The sequence below is a fragment of the Cervus elaphus genome, chromosome 4 (assembly GCF_910594005.1).
Source record: "Cervus elaphus chromosome 4, mCerEla1.1, whole genome shotgun sequence".
Taxonomy (NCBI): Eukaryota; Metazoa; Chordata; class Mammalia; order Artiodactyla; family Cervidae; genus Cervus; species Cervus elaphus.
Window position 1 is genome coordinate 11,652,134 of NC_057818.1, and position 20,061 is coordinate 11,672,194.

Genomic DNA, 20,061 nt, shown 5'->3' on the forward strand with positions numbered 1-20,061 from the left:
AGTCATAGTGAGTCTTGACACACAAGTTCCCTGTCTCCCCAAATCATGACCAAGTCATGCCACGCTGAAAAGAGTCTGATAGAACATCTCCCCAGGAAACAATGTAAAGGAACCATAATTTCACACTTTCTGAGTCAGGAGGTCTCCTGAATTCATCCCCAGGATGTCCATGAACACCAGTTTTAACTCCAGTAAGTTAAAACTTACTCTTCTTACTCCATGAAGAGTAACTTTTAAAGTGATCAATTTCTATGCCTACACACACAAAAAAAGACAGATAATATGACCTAGAAATTCCTTTCCTGAGTATTTACATAGGAGAAATGAAAGCATAGGTTTGCATGAAAATATGTACATGAATTCTCGTAGCAGCATTATTCATAATGGTCACAAAGTAGAGGCAACCCAACTGTCCATCTATTGATAAATGGATAATTATAATGCAGTAGACCCTTACAATGGAACATTATGTGTCCACAAAAAGGCTTGAAACTGTGAGACAATAAATGTCTGTTGCTTTAAGACACCAGTTTGTGGCGCCGTTTTACAGCAGCCTCAGGAAACTAACCCAAGAGATGATAACAGGTATGGGATTTCTCTCCAGGGTGGCAAAAAGCTTTAAAATCGAATGTGATGATAGTTGCTCAGCTCTGTAAATGCTAAAAACTATTGAATTGTATACTTTAAATGAGCAATTTGTATTATGTGAATTATGTCTCAACAAAGCTGTCAGCAAAGAAAAAAAGAAAAAAAAATAGTGTCCCACACTACAGCCAGAATGATCCCTTATCATGTGAGCCTCTCCTTAAAATACTCCCATGTGAGTCCTGTTTCTTGCTGGAGACCAACCCAAGCCCTTCCACAGTTCTGCAAGGCCAGCATGGTCTAGGCGCCTCTCTCCGGCCCCTCTTCACACCGCATATCCCTCCTCCTCCACCCTCAAACTGCACAGGTGTCTCCCTGCCTCACCCACTCCCATCACAGGGCCTTTGCACGAGCCAGTCTAGACCTAGACATCTTTCCCACACCATCCCCTTACCTTCATTATCTCCTAATCTCTCTTTAGATTGTGGTGCAACCATCAGTGCATTGAGAGGGGTTCCTGATCTCTGAGAAAAGCTCACATCCTTCCTGGTGGGGCTTTCCTAGCACCCTGGCCCTCTCCCTCATCTCTTAGGTAGAGCTTAGCAAAAGTATCTGCCCACATTGGACTAGAGTTTACTTAAGAGCAGGTCCATGACTGTTCTACTCACCTTTGTAGTCCCAGGAAGTAGCTCAGAGTAGGCATTTTATCTTATCTTTTTATTGAGATGATATAACATAAAAGTTGGTTTTTCCCCCCAAGTGAACAATTCAGTAGCGTTGAGTACATTCATAGTATTGTGCAACCACGTCTATCTAATTCTGAAACATTCTCATCGTCCTCATAGGAAACCTAAGACCCATTCAACAATCTCTTCCCAATCTCCTTCCTCCACCAACTTCTGATGGCCACCAGTCTACATTCTGTCTCTCTGAATTTATCTATTCTGGACAGTACCTATAACTGGAAACATCAGTGTGTGAAGCTAGATATTTTGTATCTAACTTCTTTCACTTAGCATAATGGTTTCAAGGTTCATCCATGTGGTAGCATATATCAATATTTCATTCTTTTTAATGGCCAAATAATATTCCATATGAATATACCGCATTTTGCTTATCCATTCATCCATTGATGGACATTTGGGTTTTCTTTACTTCCTGGCTAGTCGAAATAGCATTGCCATGAACATTCATGTGTATTTGTTTGAGAACTTGTTTTCTGTACTTTTGAGTTGTGTACCCAGGAGAGGAATTGCTGGGTCACATGGTAATTCTATGTTTACCTTTTTGAGGAACCACCAAACTTTTCCTCAATGACTGAACCATTTTTCACTCCCACCAGTAAAGTACAGGGTTCCAATTTCCTCATAAGCATGCCAATGCTTATTTTCCTCTCTTTTATTAAAATCCGCCTGGGCAGGGGGGGTGGGGGGATGACATGGCACCTCACTGTGATTTTCGACTTGCACGTTCCTAATGGTGATTGATGTTGAGCATCTTTTTATGTGCTTATTGGCCAACTGTTCATCTTATTTGCAAAAATATCTATTCGAGTCTTTTGCCTAAATGTAGTTGGGTTGCATGTCTTCTGTTGTTAATTTCCAAGAATTTTTTATGTGTTTTGAATTGTAAACTCTTATCAGATGTTTTGCAAGTTGTTGTTCATTCTCTCAGTCATGTCCAACTCTTTGCGACCCCATGAACTGCAGCACACCAGGCCTCCCTGTCCTTCACCATCTCCTGGAGCTGGCTCAAACTCATGTCCATTGAGTTGGTAACGTCATCCAACCATCTCATCCTCTGTCATCCCCTTCTTCTCCTGTCCTCAATCTTTCCTAGCATCAGGGTCTTTTCTAATGAGTCGGCTCTTCGCATCAGGTGGCCAAAGTATTGGAGCTTCAGCTTCAGCATCAGTCCTTCTAATGAATATTCAGGGTTGATTTCCTTTAGGATTGACTGGTTTGATCTCCTTGCAGTCCAAGGGACTTTCAAGAGTCTTCTCCAGCACCACAGTTCAAAAGCATCAATTCTTCAGCACTCAGCCTTCTTTATGGTCCAACTCTCACATCCATTCATGGATACTGGAAAAATCATAGCTTTGACTAGATGGACCTTTGTCAGTAAAGTAATGTCTTTGCTTTTTAAAATACTGTCTAGGTTTGTCATAGCTTTTCTTCTAAGGAGCAAGCATCTTTTAATTTCATGGTTGCAGTCACCATCTGTAGTGATTTTGGAGCCCAAGAAAATAAAATCTGTCACTGTTTCCATTGTTTCCCCATCCATTTGCCGTGAAGTGATGAGACTAGATGCCATGATCTTTGTTTTTTGAATGTTGAGATTTAAGCCAGCTTTTTCACTCTTCTCTTTCAACTTCATCAAGAGATTCTTTAGTTCCTCTTCACTTTCTGCCATAAGGGCAGTGTCATCTGCATATCTGAAGTTATTGATATTTCTCCTGGCAATCTTGATTCCAGCTTGAATGCAAGTCCTATGTTCTTAGTATGCTCTTTCTATTGTAACTAGAGGGCTGCAGATGCCCCTGTTAGAATTGCTAGTGGCCCTGTTATATTTGCAAGTATTTTCTCCCATTCAGTAGATTGTCTTCTCACCTTGATAATGTCCTCTTCAGTGTATTTTAAATGACAAAATGACTAACCCAGATATTTAGATGGCATTTGTGGATAAAACAACCAAGTGCTCCTGTATTTGATTGCTCATTTCTCTTTCTCAAAATACCTGGGTATTTAGAATCAGTCTGTTGTTTGGGCTGCAAGTTTTCATTTGCATCCAAACATTAGACCTTGTGGTGCATTCACAGGTATCATGTGGATAGTGGATGCACTGGGGCAGGAAAGAATTAAACAGCTCCAACCGCCTCCCCTCTTCCGCCCTCCCCCCAAGCTGCCCAGACCCTCCTCATGATTTATGGATGACCACCTTAAAGGCAGCAAAGCTAGGAAAAGAGAAGTTTCCCAGCACAGCCTTTAAAGGACTCCATGTCACACCTCAGGGCCAGTTAACATTAGGCCAATTCTTGGTTCACACCCCAACCAGCTGTCGGGTCGGGCTCTCTGGAGAAGCCTGCATGTTTGCTGAGATATACAAGTTCAGGCTCCACACTGACATTTAGAGGGTGATGTGAGGCCTGCGTTCTTTACTTAGTACACTTTTTCTATTCTAACAGGAGGGCTGCAGATGCCCCTGTTAGAATTGCTAATGGCCATCACTTCTGGGTTCAATGAAATGGTTGTCCGCTTCTGAGCACAGCCTGGGCCTTGGGTCTCCTGGGCTTGCGTGGTGCCCAGAACTTGTGGAGGAGAGAGAGCCAAGAGGCCACGTCCAGAGCCACACAGCCTGTGATCCGCCCCCACCAAAAGCACACAGATGCGTCCAGGATCACCTTAACCTTGCACTTCAGTTCTGGTAACATAACTTGCTCTTGTTTTGACCCCAAAATGAAAAATTAGAAAAGAATACAAAGAATTAAATAAAAATTGTACAACCACACCAGTCAAAGATAAGTACTGCTAGTATCTTGCTATATAAAATTCTCCTGCCCTGTTTAAAAATTGTGCAGAGATAAGTCCAGTTTTCATAAAAATGGGATCTCCATATTCACACAGTTTTGTAAACTGCTTTTTCCTCTCGACAGTGTAATAGAAACTATTTTCTGTGCCATTAAATATTCTCTGACTAAGCGTTTATTCTTAATGCGGGTGCCCCTGGCTCAAACAGCATCAGTCCTCAATACTGTGGAGCGCTATGCTGGGTGGGTTTGAGGAGGTTTTTTTATTCCCTCACAGTATTATGATGAGGTTTAACATGGTATATCGGTGAAAATATCCATGGCCAGCCATTACTAGATGGGAAGAATGTCCAGACATTCTTGATTTTCTCAGACCCCATAAAATCCATTTCTCAGACCCATGGGGCCTTTTACTTGATAGTAAAATATGCTGAGGTTTCCCTGGTGGATCACCTGCAACGCAGGAGATGCGGGTTTGATCCCTGGATCAGGAAGGTCCCCTGGAGAAGGAAATGGCAACCCACTCCAGTATTCTTGTCTGGAGAACCCCATGGACAGAGGAACCTGGTGCGCTACAGTCCATGGGGTCTTGAAAAAATCAGACACAACTGAGTGACTAAGCAACAACAGAAATATGCTGGGACTGAGGGCTCAAGGGTACAGAGCAGCAGTGAGTGCTGGCTGATTGAGAACTTGACATGGCTACAGGGGCATACCTCATCTTCCAGACTGGTTAAAATGCAAATAACCATTGTAGGTTCCAGGCTGAACTATGTTACAGGGAAATAGGAAAACATGAGAGAAATGCAAATATTGTTGGTTTCAGGAGCAGAAGTCCTACAGCAGGAAGTAGGGACCACCTTCAGGATGCAAGGAGACAATTGAGCCGGGTCCTCAGGGATGGGTTCAATGTGGAGAGAGAGGGGGCGGTAGATGGTTGGGCAGGCACTGGTCCACTTGTGTTTAATGAGCATCTACTGCATGCCTGGCAGTGGGCAGGGGTCTCAGATGTGATGATGAAGAGACATGATTGATCCCTGACTCCTAGCAGCTTACAGCTTTGTAAACACCTGGCACAATTCAGAGTGAGAAGCTGTCCAATAAGAGAGCGTCCTGGGTACTGTCATAGTAACAGTGAATGCTCAACGAATGTCCACTGTTGGGTGTTGCGTGTACATCATTCCATTTAGTCCTCCCAACAACACTGGTATATACTATTATTCCCCTTCTTTTACAAATGATAAAACTGAAGCTTCGTGAGATTAATTGGTCTAAGGTCAACACATGCAGCCAGTTTGTAGTCTTCCCTTCATGCTGTGCTAATTTTGCAGGCATCCTCTTGCTTTCAAGGTAGACAATGACATTTCCATTTTCAGAGGGGGCACTGGAAGCACTGAGAAAGTTGAGTAATTTGTCCAGGTCCACACAGATAGTCAGGGGTGGCTCGGGGCCACCTCTCTCCCAGATTCTGAAGGCCACTCCATCTCCATCACCCCTTGTTGTTATGACCCCAGCAAGAGATGGATGCTGGCTGGTCCGGGGCACTGTGACTCGTCAAGATTCAGACTTTCCTCAGAAGACGTCACACTCGATCATTCTCCCCAATCACAAGTATTCATTGAGCATCTATCACATCCAAGAACTATGCCACCAGGCACAGGGTCACAGCCCTTGAGAAGCTCACAGGCCAGCAGGGAGCCAAATGCACGGGAATAAGGCACAGTGTGAGCATGGAGGAGTAGACTCCCAGGTAGATTGTGGCAGAAACCAGGCAGGCTTCACAGAGGAACAACCTGGGAGCTGAGACTTAGCTGACACATAGATGCCTCCCAGGGGGACAGTGGGTGGAGGTTCCAAGCAATGGGAGGCAGAGGCAGAGGCAGAGAGAAGGAGATCACCTGGTCGGGTTAAGAAACCATGGCCAGTGATGAAGTGCTGCCGGTGGATAACCAGTGAAGGGAATCGTGGTAGGAAATGCAAGTCGAGGGGGCACAGCTACAGGGGCCAATCCACAGAGCTTAGACAGGATCCTGGGAGCCACAGGGAGCCATGGGGGGGTGCAAGGCGGAGCAGCAGAGCGCTCGGAGTCAAGCATTAGAAAGGCAGCTGTCATGGAAATGTGCTGGAGGTGGCGAGAGGGCACTCAGGGAGGCCACAGAGGCTTACTTTCTGTGCCTTGAACTAGAGAAGCAATGGAATGGAAAGAGGAGGCTGGATGTGAACAATTTTACGATGTGGAATTGATGGATTTGGTAATTGGTTAAGTTGAATCTGGGAAGGTCCTCAATCTAAGACGGGTGCACCACCCCATTCTCATTTCTGTCCATTTCATCACTTTACTGTTTCTTTTGTGCTTTCTTATTAAAAGTCCCACGGTGTTGGAGTCGGCTATAATGAGAAGTTTGAGAACTGCCAAATGTTTGCATTGGTTGCTGGGCTGACCAGCAACACTGCAGATCCCTATTAGGTGACAGATCGCTGTTTGTGGGAGTCAGTGTTTATAAAAGGAGGAAAGTGCATTCCACTTAGAGGGTGTCACTTATTCTGTTTATTTTTAAGATGCTTTTATGTGGTTAAAATTCTAGGCTTTGATTTTTCTATCTATCATGAAATTTGGACAGATTGGATTTCAGCTGGCATTGAAGGAAATATGCTTTTTAATTTTTGTGAAATGATGAAAATTGTTTTCTCTTTTGTAAAAATCACAACTAGATTCCTTCATTCAGCCAACAAATGAGTACAGGACGTTTGAAAGACAGGTATTGCCTCTGCCCTCATAAAGCCTATATTCGAGTCATCTGCCCAAAACTGCATGCTATTTGCTCCTAGTTTCAACAGGTGCTCACTGCCCTGAACATGAACAGAGCAGAGCAGCAATAACACCAGAAGTCAGTCCTCAAGAAATACTTTCAGTGCTTTGTAAATATTTCAGATTTAAATATCCACCCCACATACCCCAGGACCTTTGCACTTGCTGACTCATCTGTCTGAGTAGCTCTTCCCCAGGGTATCTGCTGGCTCTTCCTTGGTCTCCTCATGGCTTTGATCAGACATGACTTTCTCAGTTCACCTTCCTTAAAACAGCCTCTGCCCTCACTTCAGAATTCTCCATTCCCCCTTCTTGTGTAATATTTTTCATAGTTTCCATCTCTCTTGGTTTTGTTACAATCTGTCTCCCCATTTAGAAGAAAATCCATGAGGAGGTGGTCTTTGTGCATTCTGTCTGTGGCTCTATGCCCACCAGCTGAAGAAACACCTGACCCCCAGGTGGTCCTCAGACAGCATTTGAGGAATAAGTGAATGAGCCCTCTCTGGGTCTCAGGTCCCTCACCTGCAGCCTGGGGGCCGGGGGAGGACTTGCTGAGATGCGAGTGAAAGGACAGCGGCAGGGACTCAGGATGCTGGGCTCTGAGGTGGGGGAACACAGCCCGCACCGTGGGCAGGTCAGGCTGCTTTGGCAGGGCAACACTCAGCCAATGCTTGTCCACTTTATACCAGTGTTTTCTGGTTTTTACACAGCTCTTGGCTTCATACGTTTTTCTCCACTGGGTCCAAAATGCAATTTAAAAAAGACAAAAAATATATTCTGAGGGTATAGATCTAATGTCATTAGTATCACTTTGGAGAGGTTTTGTTTTTATGTCATTGATTTTCTGTTTTTAAAACTGTGACTTTTAAAATGTAAGGTATTGCCTTGTAACCCCAGCCATACACTTTTCTAGTAGGGAAAATATAGTAAATATAGATAACTCAAAACGGGAAAAAAAGAATATGTATCTGTAATTCTGTTGTACTGACCTTACCATTGTAAACATTGTGTGTATGTGTGTGCGTGTATGTGTATGTGTGTGTATAGATAGACACAGAGATAGTCGTTTAAACAGCTATAAATAAATAAATAAATCTATCCCCCACCCCAGTCAATGGTTACAGCTTCTGGGGCACCATGTACTAGGCTGGCCAGGGTGGTCTTTCTTCCCTTGATGGCATGATGCTGCTAACCCAGGGCCTCTTTCTACCTTTTCTGCACCCCATGACCCCTTCCCAAATTGCTCCAAAGTTTGTATTCTGCCATCTCAGGAAACAGCAGTGAAAGTGAGTCATGACAGGGTCCTTTGTGGCAGCCTGCGTGGAGGGGACACCGTGAGCCAGGACCGGGAAGGAGTGTGCTTGGCGGGAAGGATCCTGAGTTTGCTTTGCGACACGCTATGTTTGCAGTGCCTGTGGAACGTTCAGGTTGAAATGTCAAGCGAGCAGTTAGAAGTGTGTATCTGGGAATCAGGAGGGATTTGGACATAAGAGAGACAGGTGGTAATTGGAGCTGTCAGAATCAATAAGGGGGTGGGAACACTGAAGTTGTGGGAATCCTGGGGTCTCTAAGAAGGCAGACACTTAGAGACTCGGTGGAAAGTGTTCCCAGAGCTGCCCATAGCTAGTGACCCATCTGAGAAAAGCTCCAATCCTTTCAAGCCCAGCCCATCCAGGCCTGGTGTGAACAGCAGGGAAAGAGGTTCCCATGTGGAATTCAGGGGCTACCAGGAGAAGCTGTGAGCTGAAGGGGGCACTGCAGAGTGCAGCAGTTAGGAGTGTAGGCGGTGGACACAGCATGTGTTCCAGTCCCAGCTCCATCATGTGAGGGCTGTGTGTCCTTGTAACAGAAACCTCACTGATACAGGAGCTGGGCTTAGCCACCTCGTAGAATACGAGAATCCCATGAAAGGCTAGGCACCATTTCTAGCCCATAACACGTGCTCGATGGACATGGCCACGATCATTGTAATGACAGAGGGTGAGTAGAACCCTGCTGGGCGGGTAAGGAGCGAGCACGGGTGGCCCAGGGCCGAGAGGGCCGTCCGTGGTCGGGCTTAGAGCCGGGAGGGTGCCTGAGGCACAGAGCCGAGGCCTGACCCCGTGGGAGTGGAGCTGAAGCGCTCAGATGCCCTCTCCCACAGCTCTACTGGCTGCAGAGCTCAATTCTCCGCCGCTTTGAAACAGGCCCCTGAGAGGAGCTGAAAGGAATGCAGAAGACTCTATTTATTGTTAGTTTTTAAAAATAAAATAGAAAGGAGCCCTGCAAGGGCATGTTGGCGGGTTTTATTATTTGTGAGGAGAACACAACTTGTCTTTATCAACATTCTGTCTGTCTGTGAGGCTGGGCCAGCAAAGGGCAAGACCAAATGTTAAGTCGTAACATCTGACGCCTTGTTCCCAGTGCGATTAGCATTGAAGGGTGTTAATAGGCTGAGCTCTTGTCAGCAAAGCCAAAGACAATTTCCGGCCAAAATGACTGATGGAGCCAAGATCACAAAAGGGCCGCCTCGTGCCAACAGGCAGGAGATCACAGTGCACCGGGTGGTCTCGTCCAAATAGTGCAGGAGGAAGAAAGCAGGACTCCCTGTGCCAGGCATGAAAACGGCAGCAGAGCCTTCCAGAAGAGTCCACGGCCGGGTTGTCCTCCTTGTCTTTTCTGCCTGGTATGTGAGTTCGCTTTGGGAACAACAGCAGTGGCGTAACTGGAATCCATCTTGTGTGGTCTTTCCTCAGATGATTTAGAATTAGTTCAACCTGTTTTCAAAGAGTGTAACCCAATGACAGCATAAAAGCGCTATCTTGAATTGCTTTCCTGTCCCCAGGTGGAGTGGGTGGGCGTCTGTGGCTGATTCATTACTCTCTCAGTGGGGTCCTTTGTTTCTAAAGCTACCTGGGATGATTACAGCAATAGAACTCTAAGCCCAAGTAAGCTTTGCATAAAAATGCATTCAACTTCAGAGAAAACACATAATGCTGATTAAAAGTAACCCTGGATGGCAGAGTTGATTAAGAGATCACACCTGCATGGGAGCAGACTCTAAGAAACCGGGATGGATCAAGCTTGACAAAGGCCACTTAGACTGCACTTTTCTATGTAGGGGAGCTGATAGTGATTAAGCACCTGAAATTAATGGGCAAAAGGCTGTTCACACGCAGAGGACCAAGAGCAGGCAAAGGTGGTAATGCTGCAATTGCTCCAAGTCGTAGGCATTTAGAACCTAATTTTAGAAACATCCTCCAACCCTTGGTGGGCTCTTGTGCTTTTGTCATTGGGAGTCAGTAATTGAATTTTCTGGACGTTTTGACCAGCATATAACTTTGTGAAGCCGATTACACAGCAGAACACGATTCTTAGTCTGACCTTAAAAACATGACCTTCTGCTGTGTGATTAGGAAACATGCAGAGAGTGCTGCCCTCTTAGCTGCACTTGCTCTGGGGGAGAGGAAAGGAAAACACCACCTTGCTCTGCCTTGTAACCTAGTAAGATTCATTTAGATTCTATGCAGATCATTTAATAACAGATTTTGTAAAACCTTAACATAAGGAGCCACCATAAAACGTATTATCTTTTATTACCCATACAGAGAATGACATTTTAGATGGTAATAAATTGAAACCCAAGAAAAGCTATTTGCTTTTGGAGAGCACTTGGCGGATGACAGGAACACCGGTTTCCTGATTTTATATTGTGGCAGATACAGCCCCCCCAGGGTCACCCAAGGCAGCCCCCAGATGGGGTTGCTGAGGCTCCTCTGAGCGACATCCTCTGGTCCCTCTTTCTCTGAAAGGTCGTTCCCGTCCAAACCTCTCTGCTGAGGACCGGGTTGTCCCACCTTTTTTGCTCCCCGTTCTGGCTCATACAGTCAGGGTGTGTGACAGGCCAGGAGCTGAGCCCAGGCTGGGGGCCTGCCCTGGGGCGCCTGCCACGAGGTGGGGGAGCCCAGTCCTCCATTATCAGAGCCAGACAAGCCTCTCGGTGTGGCTGCCTCTCCAACAAGGCAGGACTTCCCCTGCTCGCTCCAGAAAGCCAGAGCCTCATCACCTTGCCCCCCACCCTCTGCACAATCGGCCTTCTATAGACCTGCTCAGCCTGACCAACCTTGCCCAGGCCCCGCCTTTGGGCCTCTAATCTCTGCAACCTAGAAGAGCACTCCTGAAGCCAAGCTTTCTGAATGGCGGTCCACATAACCACCCTTTGATTTACTCATCTATCATATATTAACAGAGAGTGCCGGGCACTGGACTGGCTGTGTGACTTTTCCCCATAGTGGTTAAAATTAGCTCAGTTTATTTTCAAGGAGTATAACCCAGTGGCCACGTAAAGGCAGTGTTCTGAGACGTGCGTGTTTCAGAGGGCCAGATGTTGTCCCCAACAGGAGAGGACTAAGTTAGAGGCAGGGTCCTTGCCTCCATTGAGGGCTGTAATGAATACTCAGTAAGTGACTGACATATTGGAAACCATATACTTTGAAGAGAAGATTCTCCAATAAACTGATCCAGTATTTACCCTTTGTAGATGGGAGGAAATTCATCTCCTCTTCCTACTAGACAGAGTTTGTAGGAAAGGTCTGGTTGACATTACACTTCAAAGGACTGAAATGGAAATATTTCCCAGAGGAAAGATAGCGAATGCTATTCTGGGAAGGTGGGCAGTCCTGAGGAAGGGGGGGGCAGCTGGGAGTGAAATGAAGGTGGCAGCTGACGACGATGAGCACCACGGGGTGGGGTGGGAGGCAGCACCTCGGCTCCCCAGGATGCCTGACGAGCAACCTCAGAGAAGCCGCATCCATTCCCTGTGGCCGCTGAAGCAAGAACGCAAAGTCTGTGGCTCAAACAGCACACATTTATCATCTCACAGTTCTGGAAGTCGGAAGTCCAAAATGAGTTTCACTGGGGTGAAATTAAGGTGTCGGGGGCCCTGGTTCTTCCGGGAGCTCTGGGTAAAAATGTATCACCTTGCCTTTCCCACCTTCTGGAGGCCCCCTGCATTCCTTAGCCCACGGCCCCCTCCTCCATCTCTCCATCGTTAAGTCCAGCGGTGTGCCACCTGCCTCTTCAAACCTCTGCCTCTCTCCCTCTGTTGCTGCATCGCCTTCTCCTCTGGGAGACAAAGCAGGCTCGAGGAGCAACCTCAGTGTTGGTTAGTGTCTCATGTGGAGTACATTTTTTTTCTATAAAGGGGAAAAAAAGGAAAATTTTGCACAGAGAAAGAAACTTCAGTTTCTATTTTTTGTTTAAATTACATCATAAACAAGTGAGTTTTAAGTTAAGGGTACATGTTGACCTGCATTTCATCAGGTGTTCATTCAGAATGATGCTAATCCAAGTGTGGACCTCAGGTCAGCAGCAGCAGCACTTCCTAGAAGCTTTCTGGAAAGGCACATCCTTGGGCCCCTCTCTGGACCTCCTGAAGCACCTTAAGGACCTCCTGAAGCTCACAAGGACCTCCTTTTAAGCACCATAAGTGGGCTGAAAATCTGTGTTTTAATGTAGTCACCAGGAGGTTCTGATACAAGCAAAGCAAGTTCCAGAAGCACCGATGGAGACAGTCTCTCTTAAGCACCTACTATGTACCAGGCATAATATTGCCATGGCAATTCAGGACCAAAAGATTAGAAAAAACAGGCTAATATAGTGAACACTGTGTGTGTGTGTGTGTGTGTGTATGTATATATATATATAGAGAGAGAGAGAGTATACTATATATATAATATAGTAAACAGAAAAATATATAAAAACCACAGAGAAAGAACACTTTAATTATATTTTCTTTTACTTCAACTTTTAGGGGTCTGTACTTGCACATGCTCAGATCCACCCCAAACTAGCCGTATGTTTCTGGACATTCCCTAACTCTGTTCCCTCAGGCTGGGAGTTCCTTGAAGGTGGGATAGACCAGGAGATGTCTAAGATCCTCTCAAGAAACAAGTCTCTTCGCATCACAGACCTTGACTCCAGCCACACCAGCGGCCCTGTGTTAGCTAGACCTCCTTGCTGGTTCTCAGGCTCCTCTTCCCTCTCTGAATTCTCTGCCCTCACAGCCTCCTTCAAAGCCCAGATCCAGCCTGCATGGACCTGAAGCCACGTAAAAACCACAGTATCCCTCCCAGCTGCAACGTTCACATCTGAACCTACGGACCACACATTCCGCACACCCTGCCTATTGCCTTGTGGAGCCAGTTCACATGTTTTACCTTCAACCAAGCTGTGGGTTCCTTGAAAGTAGAGTATATACTTTATACTTCTTGTTCCCAGGCTGTCCTGAACAGCTTCAGAATCAGCCTTCAGTCCTTATTAAATGGTTGAATTTAAGAGTGTTTTAGGATTAATAGTCTCTCATCTTCTTCCACAGAAATTCACTTCCACGTCATGACCCCATTTCTAATCCCACAGTAGAAGATTCCCTTCTTCAGGGCCATCCCTTCATCCACCACCAATGTCTGGGCTAAGTGGCCTTTCCTTTGCAAAACCAACTACAGCACTCTTCTTACTCCCATCTTATTCTCCTGAAATCTGCTGAAATCACCTCGGAGTTTCTTAGCACCAGATTTATCTCCCTTTACTTGTTGCTACTGTCTAGCACAGTGCCTAATGTGTAGTAAGTACTTAATAGAAAGAAAAAGAAAGAGAAGCCGCTCAGTCGTGTCCGACTCTTTGCAACCCCATGTACTGTAGCTTACCAGGCTCCTCCATTCATGGAATTTCCCAGGCAAGAGTACTGGAGTGGGTTGCCATTTCCTTCTCCAAGTACTTAATAAATATTTGGTAAATTAAATAACTTTCATACCACCTTCCTCAGCACCCCACACCCTGACTCCCTTCTCACAGACCTTGATTGCTACATGTCTATAACACTTATCTCATCATACTGACATACTTGCTTTTTGTTTATCTAAAAATGCACTGAAAGCAGGGTCTGTATCATTCACCAGTTATTGGAACCTAGTAGACACTATATAAATGTTTCTGTGGATCAACCTGAATGTCAAATATTTGCTGCCTTGAGTCTGAAGGGAGTGATTTTTCCAGGTATGTTATGAATGCCTTTAGCATTTTATTTACCATGACTCATCAGTAACATCAGAAGAGGTCCACTTCACCTGGAAATGTTTTATTTGATTTTGGTGTCCCTCAACCCGAAATCTATCACTTAGGTTATTCCAGCTGCATATGTCTAAGAGGCAGTGTTTATGTCCCCTGCTGCGGGATTCCCCACCCTGCTGGCTCTGTCAGCAACCAGTAAATCTGGGGAAATGAGCTCTGCCTTCCCCTTACCCACCAGACCCCAGCCGGCAAGAAAACAGCAGGTGACAGCCACATACATGAATGTTCACATTAGCGTCAAGCAACAAGGTGAAAGGAGGCCTAAAGACAAACACAAGTCAAACCCGACTCACCCCATTGGCTAGGAAGGTGGAGGAATGTCTCTCCCCATGTGCGGTGAGAAGAGGGCAGCGTTCACAAAGGGATGTACGGTCCTGCCGGATTTATGGACTACCTGGCCCCAGTCTTACATGGCCAGAGTGGGTAAATCAAACCCCAGACAGACAGCAACTCATTCTGCTCCATATAATGCACTCAGCCATCTGTTTGCAGTATTTATAGACCAGGTGTCAGGTGCAGCTAACCTGGAGAAGAATGCAGTCTCTGTTCAGGCGCCATACTACAAGGAGTCTTGCTTTGCTCAGCTTCTCTGGGCAAAACCAATGAGTAAATAAGTTAATGAACTGCACTATATCCTTGCTATAAATCTCATGTTAATATTTCTCATTAACGATACCTTTAATGTTAGACAGCAAAGGGATCTATTGAAAAAGACTCCTACAGATTTCCTTGACCCTTCAAGCACCGTTTATAAGCTGGAAACAAGTCTTACCAGCTCATAGGAACCTATTGTGTATTTCACTTTCCAGCTAGGCATTCAATGAAATCATGTTGGTAGCTTGAAAGCAGTCATGGTTAAGAGTATTTAAACCACCAAAACGTACAAAGTTGCAAGTCAGGAGCATGTGCTACTAAACATTTATGGGCACACCACTCTTTGTAATTCATTGTTTTATAAAAATGCAATTATAATTGATTAATTAGTACATAACAACTATGTACCAGGCACTGAATTAGTAGCTGGGAGATAAAACTTTAAACAAGCCAAGGTCCCTGCCTCATGGAACTCAAGTGATCAGAGTCAACATAGCCAATAAACAAGTAATCAATAAACAAGAATATTACAGATTGTGATTTTTGTTGTTGTTCAGTTGCTAAGTTGTGTCCAACTCTTTGTAACCCAAAGACTGCAGCACACCAGGCTTCCTGGTCCTTCACCATCTCCCAGAGTTTGCTCAAAATCATGTCCATTGAGCTGGTGATACTATCCAACCATCTCATCCTCTGCCGTCCCCTTCTCCTCCTGCCTTCAATTTATCCCAGTATCAGAGTCTTTTCCAGTGAGTCAGCTCTTCACATCAGGTGGCCAAAGTATTGGAGCTTCAGCTTCAGCATCAGTCCTTCCAATGTATTTTCAGGCTTGATTTCCTACTGCTGGAAAAAAAAAAAACTGTATTTGTTATTTATTGCAGCATAACAAATTACTCCAAAATGTAGTAACTTAAAACCGTAGATACTTACTATCTCCCAGTTTCTGTGTTCAGGGGTCTGCATGTGACTTAGCGGTGTCTTCTGCTTTCTATACTCTCACAGAGCTGCCATTCATGTGTTAGTCCAGAGTTTCTGTCTCATGAGGTATGCCTGGGGCAAGATCCCTTCCAGGCCCATCCAGTGGTTGTTGGCAGCTCTCCATTCCTTCTGGCTGTTCTTGTAGGCCTCCCTCAGCTTCTTGCCACATCCTTTGAAGACTTTCCAAAGATTCTACTACATAATAACAGCATCTACATGCACACTCCAGGCTCCGTGCTTGGCACTTTACATTACCTGTTTTCATCCTCACTTATCCTAGTATTATTATTCTCCCCATTGGAACAGGCGAGGAAACTCAGGCAAGGAGAACATAAGCAACTTGACCAGGTTCACTCAGCTTCTAAGAGGTGGAGCCAAGGTAACAGTCACTGGCCAAATGCTGATTGTTCCTCCCTACATGTCAGCTCCCCATTATGCAATGAGATCCCTGCCTTCATGGAGCATCAATGCAATGAAGAATGACCATCAAAAATGAGCATGAATTCACTGAGAGGAGAAAGAGGGGGTAGAAAGGTCAAAAGTAAGAAAAAGTAGGGTATAGTAGAAGAAAATCCAGTCTGGACAGAGTATGAAAGGAGGTGCGGAGGGCGGCTCAAGTTGAAGCAAGAGAAGGAGGGGGCACCGAGTGGGTTAACGGCCAAACCTTCCTCCGTGTAACATTTACTCGTTGATTTTCCCCCACAGCTACCATTATGCTTGTTATTAGTGATAAATGTTCCGTTAAATGCTTACTCGTATGGCAGTCGAGCTAGCTGTGTAAAACATCAAGGGTCCGGTGATTGATTATATGCCATATTTAATGACACAGTTTGATTCTTTTTTTTTTTTTCAAGATAAAATGTTTAGTTTTCAAATCAGTGTGGTCGGTGAACCCAGCCCATGGCTGCGGAGATACACCCGAGGCTTTTTCTTGCAGACACACCATCTTCCTTTTGTTTCTAGGATATATATTAACCGGTAGTGAGTCAACACCCAGGAAGAGATGGCAAATGCAATAGAAATGCATGACTGCAGAATTCAAACCAGGAGAGCAGCTTGACTCTCAGATATGTCTTACAGATCAGATAGCTTAAAATAAAATCAGAGCAGCCAATTTAATTCTCCCAGTTTTGACACAGTGCTTCTCTTGGTCCAAATAAAATCCTATCTCCTTGAGCTAGAGTTCCCCAAAGGATGAGCCATTCCCTAACAATAAATGGCTATGGTTTGGAAATGCCACTGATATGCTCAGACCTTTGAGATACAATTTAGTTCAGGGAAACAGTAATATATCATCATTATCAATAATGAAAGTAAGTTGGCCAGCTTGTGTGCTGCGTACCAGCTGGGTGTCGGGGTCAAAGGCATGGTCCTTGGCCTTGAAAACTTTGTCATCCACTTAGGGAGATGGTAAATGGGCATCAAAATAAGGCCAAACGGGAAACAGCCTTCAAATTAGTCAGGGGAGGACAGGCACTGTAATAAACTTCCCTTAACCCTGAGCAAAGGCTCGTCTCTTGTTCACATCCCAGCCTACAGCGTGTCAGTGAAGAGTCTCTGCGCCACAGTCACATGGAGATCCAGGCTTCTTCCTTCTGAGGAATAGAAAACACAGAGGATTATGCAGGAGCTTTAGGGGCCAGATTAGTCCATCACTTCTGCCTACATTCCATTGGCCAGAATCGGTCACACAGTTCATAAGGTCCAGCTGTATGTGCGTGCTAAGTCTCTTTGATCTTGTCTTACTCATTGCGACCCTGTGGACCATAGCCCACCAGGCTTGTCTGTCCGTGGGATTCTCCAGGCAAGAATACTGGAATGGGTTTCCATTTCCTTCTCCAGAGGATCTTTCTGACTCAGGGATCGAACCTGAGTGTCTTACATCTCCTGCATTGGCAACCGGGTTCTTTACTACTAGCATCCCCTGGGAAGCATCCCCACAGTCAAAAGAAATAAGATTGGGTAAACAAGTAAAACTGTTTTCACCACAGTTTCCTTTCATTGCAAGCAACCCCAAAATCGATTCTGGCTGACTTCAGGGCCAAAAAGAACCTCCTGAATAAACCCCAGGGTGTGTTACAGAATCCAGGGGAGAATTGCAGTCAGGAGCCAGCATAGTCCCAGATCTCAGGCATTCTTCCTATTGGAGCTGATCACACCCATCTCCCCACTGAGCCCTGAATCAACTGAGAGTGTTTAAACATGATAGCAAAATATCTGTCAAATATTCAGATGAAATACATATGTATTGAGGGATAACAGTGCAGTATTGCTTTTGTGTTAAATTTATCAGATCACAACTGGATTAAAAAACATCTTTCAAATTTCACATGATATAAAAGACTAAAACAACTCACAGTGGCATGAAGGAAGTGCAGTATAAATGACTCTAAACCTCAGTTGGTGTTTTCTCACCTGTAAAATGGGAACAATAAATGCAACTTAACATGCTGATTGAGAAGACTGATACTGGTTTCTGAAAAGCAGAGTGATCTGATGCCTGGTCCAGATTGTTCAGTTCCTAAGGCTGTTATCTTTGTCCTAATCTCATCATCAAACTTAGACTCATTCCAGATCAGTTCCATGAGGCCACTGTGAAATGACATATAATGGATATAAACATCAAATGTCCAATGTGTACCCAATCCCTGGACTTGGAACATTCTGGAATGTATCACATGTCCCCTTAAACAAGGACAGAAAGTAGATTCCATCCCCACAGCCAACTCCAGTCCATGTATAAGGACTGTCCTGCTTGGAGAGACTCCAAAGGTACGTTTGTCCACTGCAGGTGAGAGTGCTGGCCTTCTCAGGTGCCTGCCCTGAGGGAGGGGGCACACAGCGCCAGCTGAGCACAGGCCGGCCACCTGTCCCGAGCAGTGACTCCAGTCTAAATGCCGTCCTCTCTGTTGTGTTTTTGCCTCGTAGACGCTGGAAAATCCCAAGTATGAACTGATCATTGAGGCTCAAGATATGGCAGGACTGGATGTTGGATTAACAGGCACAGCCACAGCGACAATCATGATCGATGACAAAAATGATCACTCACCAAAGTTCACCAAGAAAGAGGTAAACCCCTGCTGAGCACCCCTCACGGTCATGGCCATGATTGCTGATTAACATTAATTCCGTGAACCACAGCCCTGCTGGCTCCCTGTTTGCAACATCAAAGCCCTCCTTTGTGGAGAAAAGATGGTGTTTTGCCAGAACAGTTTTCTACATTTTTATCTTTTTTTTTTTTAAGTGGAAAGTACCAAAGCATTATGATTCAAAAGCGTTGAATCTTGTTAAAGTCCATAAGAAAATAACTTTTAATGCCAAAGTGCCACTTTCATAGTTTTATCGGTGTTATTTAGTGCTGAATTATGTGAGTCCTATTGTGGTTTTAGCATAACAATAACTATTTTTTCAGCAAGTACAGATTGAGGGGCCAGACGGAACAGCAGAAAGAAGGTAAAGCAGATTTTCTTGGCAATAACTGGGCAGCCCAGGAGCTTATAAATAACAACCAAGTTAGCTCGTCTGGGAGAGCCGTTATTTATTTGCATCTCCTGTGCTTTTATGATTGTGGATCATGGTTGGTGTTTTCCATCTATTCCAATGGAATAGTGTTTGGGGACAGGCTGAGTATGCAAAGACCAGATCCAGCTGCTAAATATGTGTCCAGAATAAGAAGTCATTGACACCATACACCTGAAGGCAATGTGACAGTCTTGGTTTCTTTGGGGGTCAGGACCAGAGCCAAGGACTTAACACCCTTCTTACTGACCAAGAGCATAGAATCAGTCATGGCAGCCCCCCCGTTTGCCAAACCTTTCCTGTATATCCACCACCACCACCTCAGGGCTCTCCACCTGCAATCCGTTGCCTCACTTGATCGTGTGAGGTTGGCTTCATGAGCCACATTTTTTAAGCAGTCAGAGAGCTTATTTAAAGCTTGGAGAATCTGGGTCTCCAAGGTCTTAAGCATAACAAGTAGCAGAAGTAGGATGTGAGCACCGCACCATGTGAACCATGCTCTCAGCCCCAATGCTGCACTTCCTTGCCCGCTGTTGATGTTTTCTACCCTCCCAGGCACTCAAAGAGACCCATGTCTGCACTGGCAACTGTGCACCCCTCTCTCATGTGACCCAGGGCCACCCCCAATGACCCTTCTCAGCCCCCTGGCTCCCCAGTGACCCCTGCACATCAGCAGCCCCTGCCTGACTCATCCAGGAGGTGGAAATCTCCCCCTTGCCCAGTGGCGTCTTGGACACACAGGACTCTAACCTCAAAGCAGCAAAGTCCACATAGCTGACACGGTCCATTCTATCGCTCCCACGATTCTGTAACTGCTAATATAGCTTGTGTATTATTCCCATGTTTCTCAAACTATGCTCCAAGAAATTAGTTCTACAAGTTGTATCATTTTAGAGGGGGAGGTGGAGGGAGATTTCAGGGTCAAAGAAATCTGGAGAGCACTGAG

At 45.3% G+C, this 20,061-nt stretch overlaps 1 protein-coding gene across 2 annotated transcripts in view; it reads left to right on the plus strand.

Moving 5' to 3' along the window:
• Positions 1 to 20,061, plus strand: part of CDH13 (cadherin 13) — a 981,031-nt gene that overhangs the window by 832,246 nt on the left and 128,724 nt on the right. For both annotated transcript variants that reach the window (XM_043898157.1, XM_043898156.1), the window contains one exon: positions 18,525 to 18,665. In XM_043898157.1, coding sequence (XP_043754092.1) covers positions 18,525 to 18,665 — 141 coding nt within the window. The remainder of the gene's footprint in view (positions 1 to 18,524; positions 18,666 to 20,061) is intronic.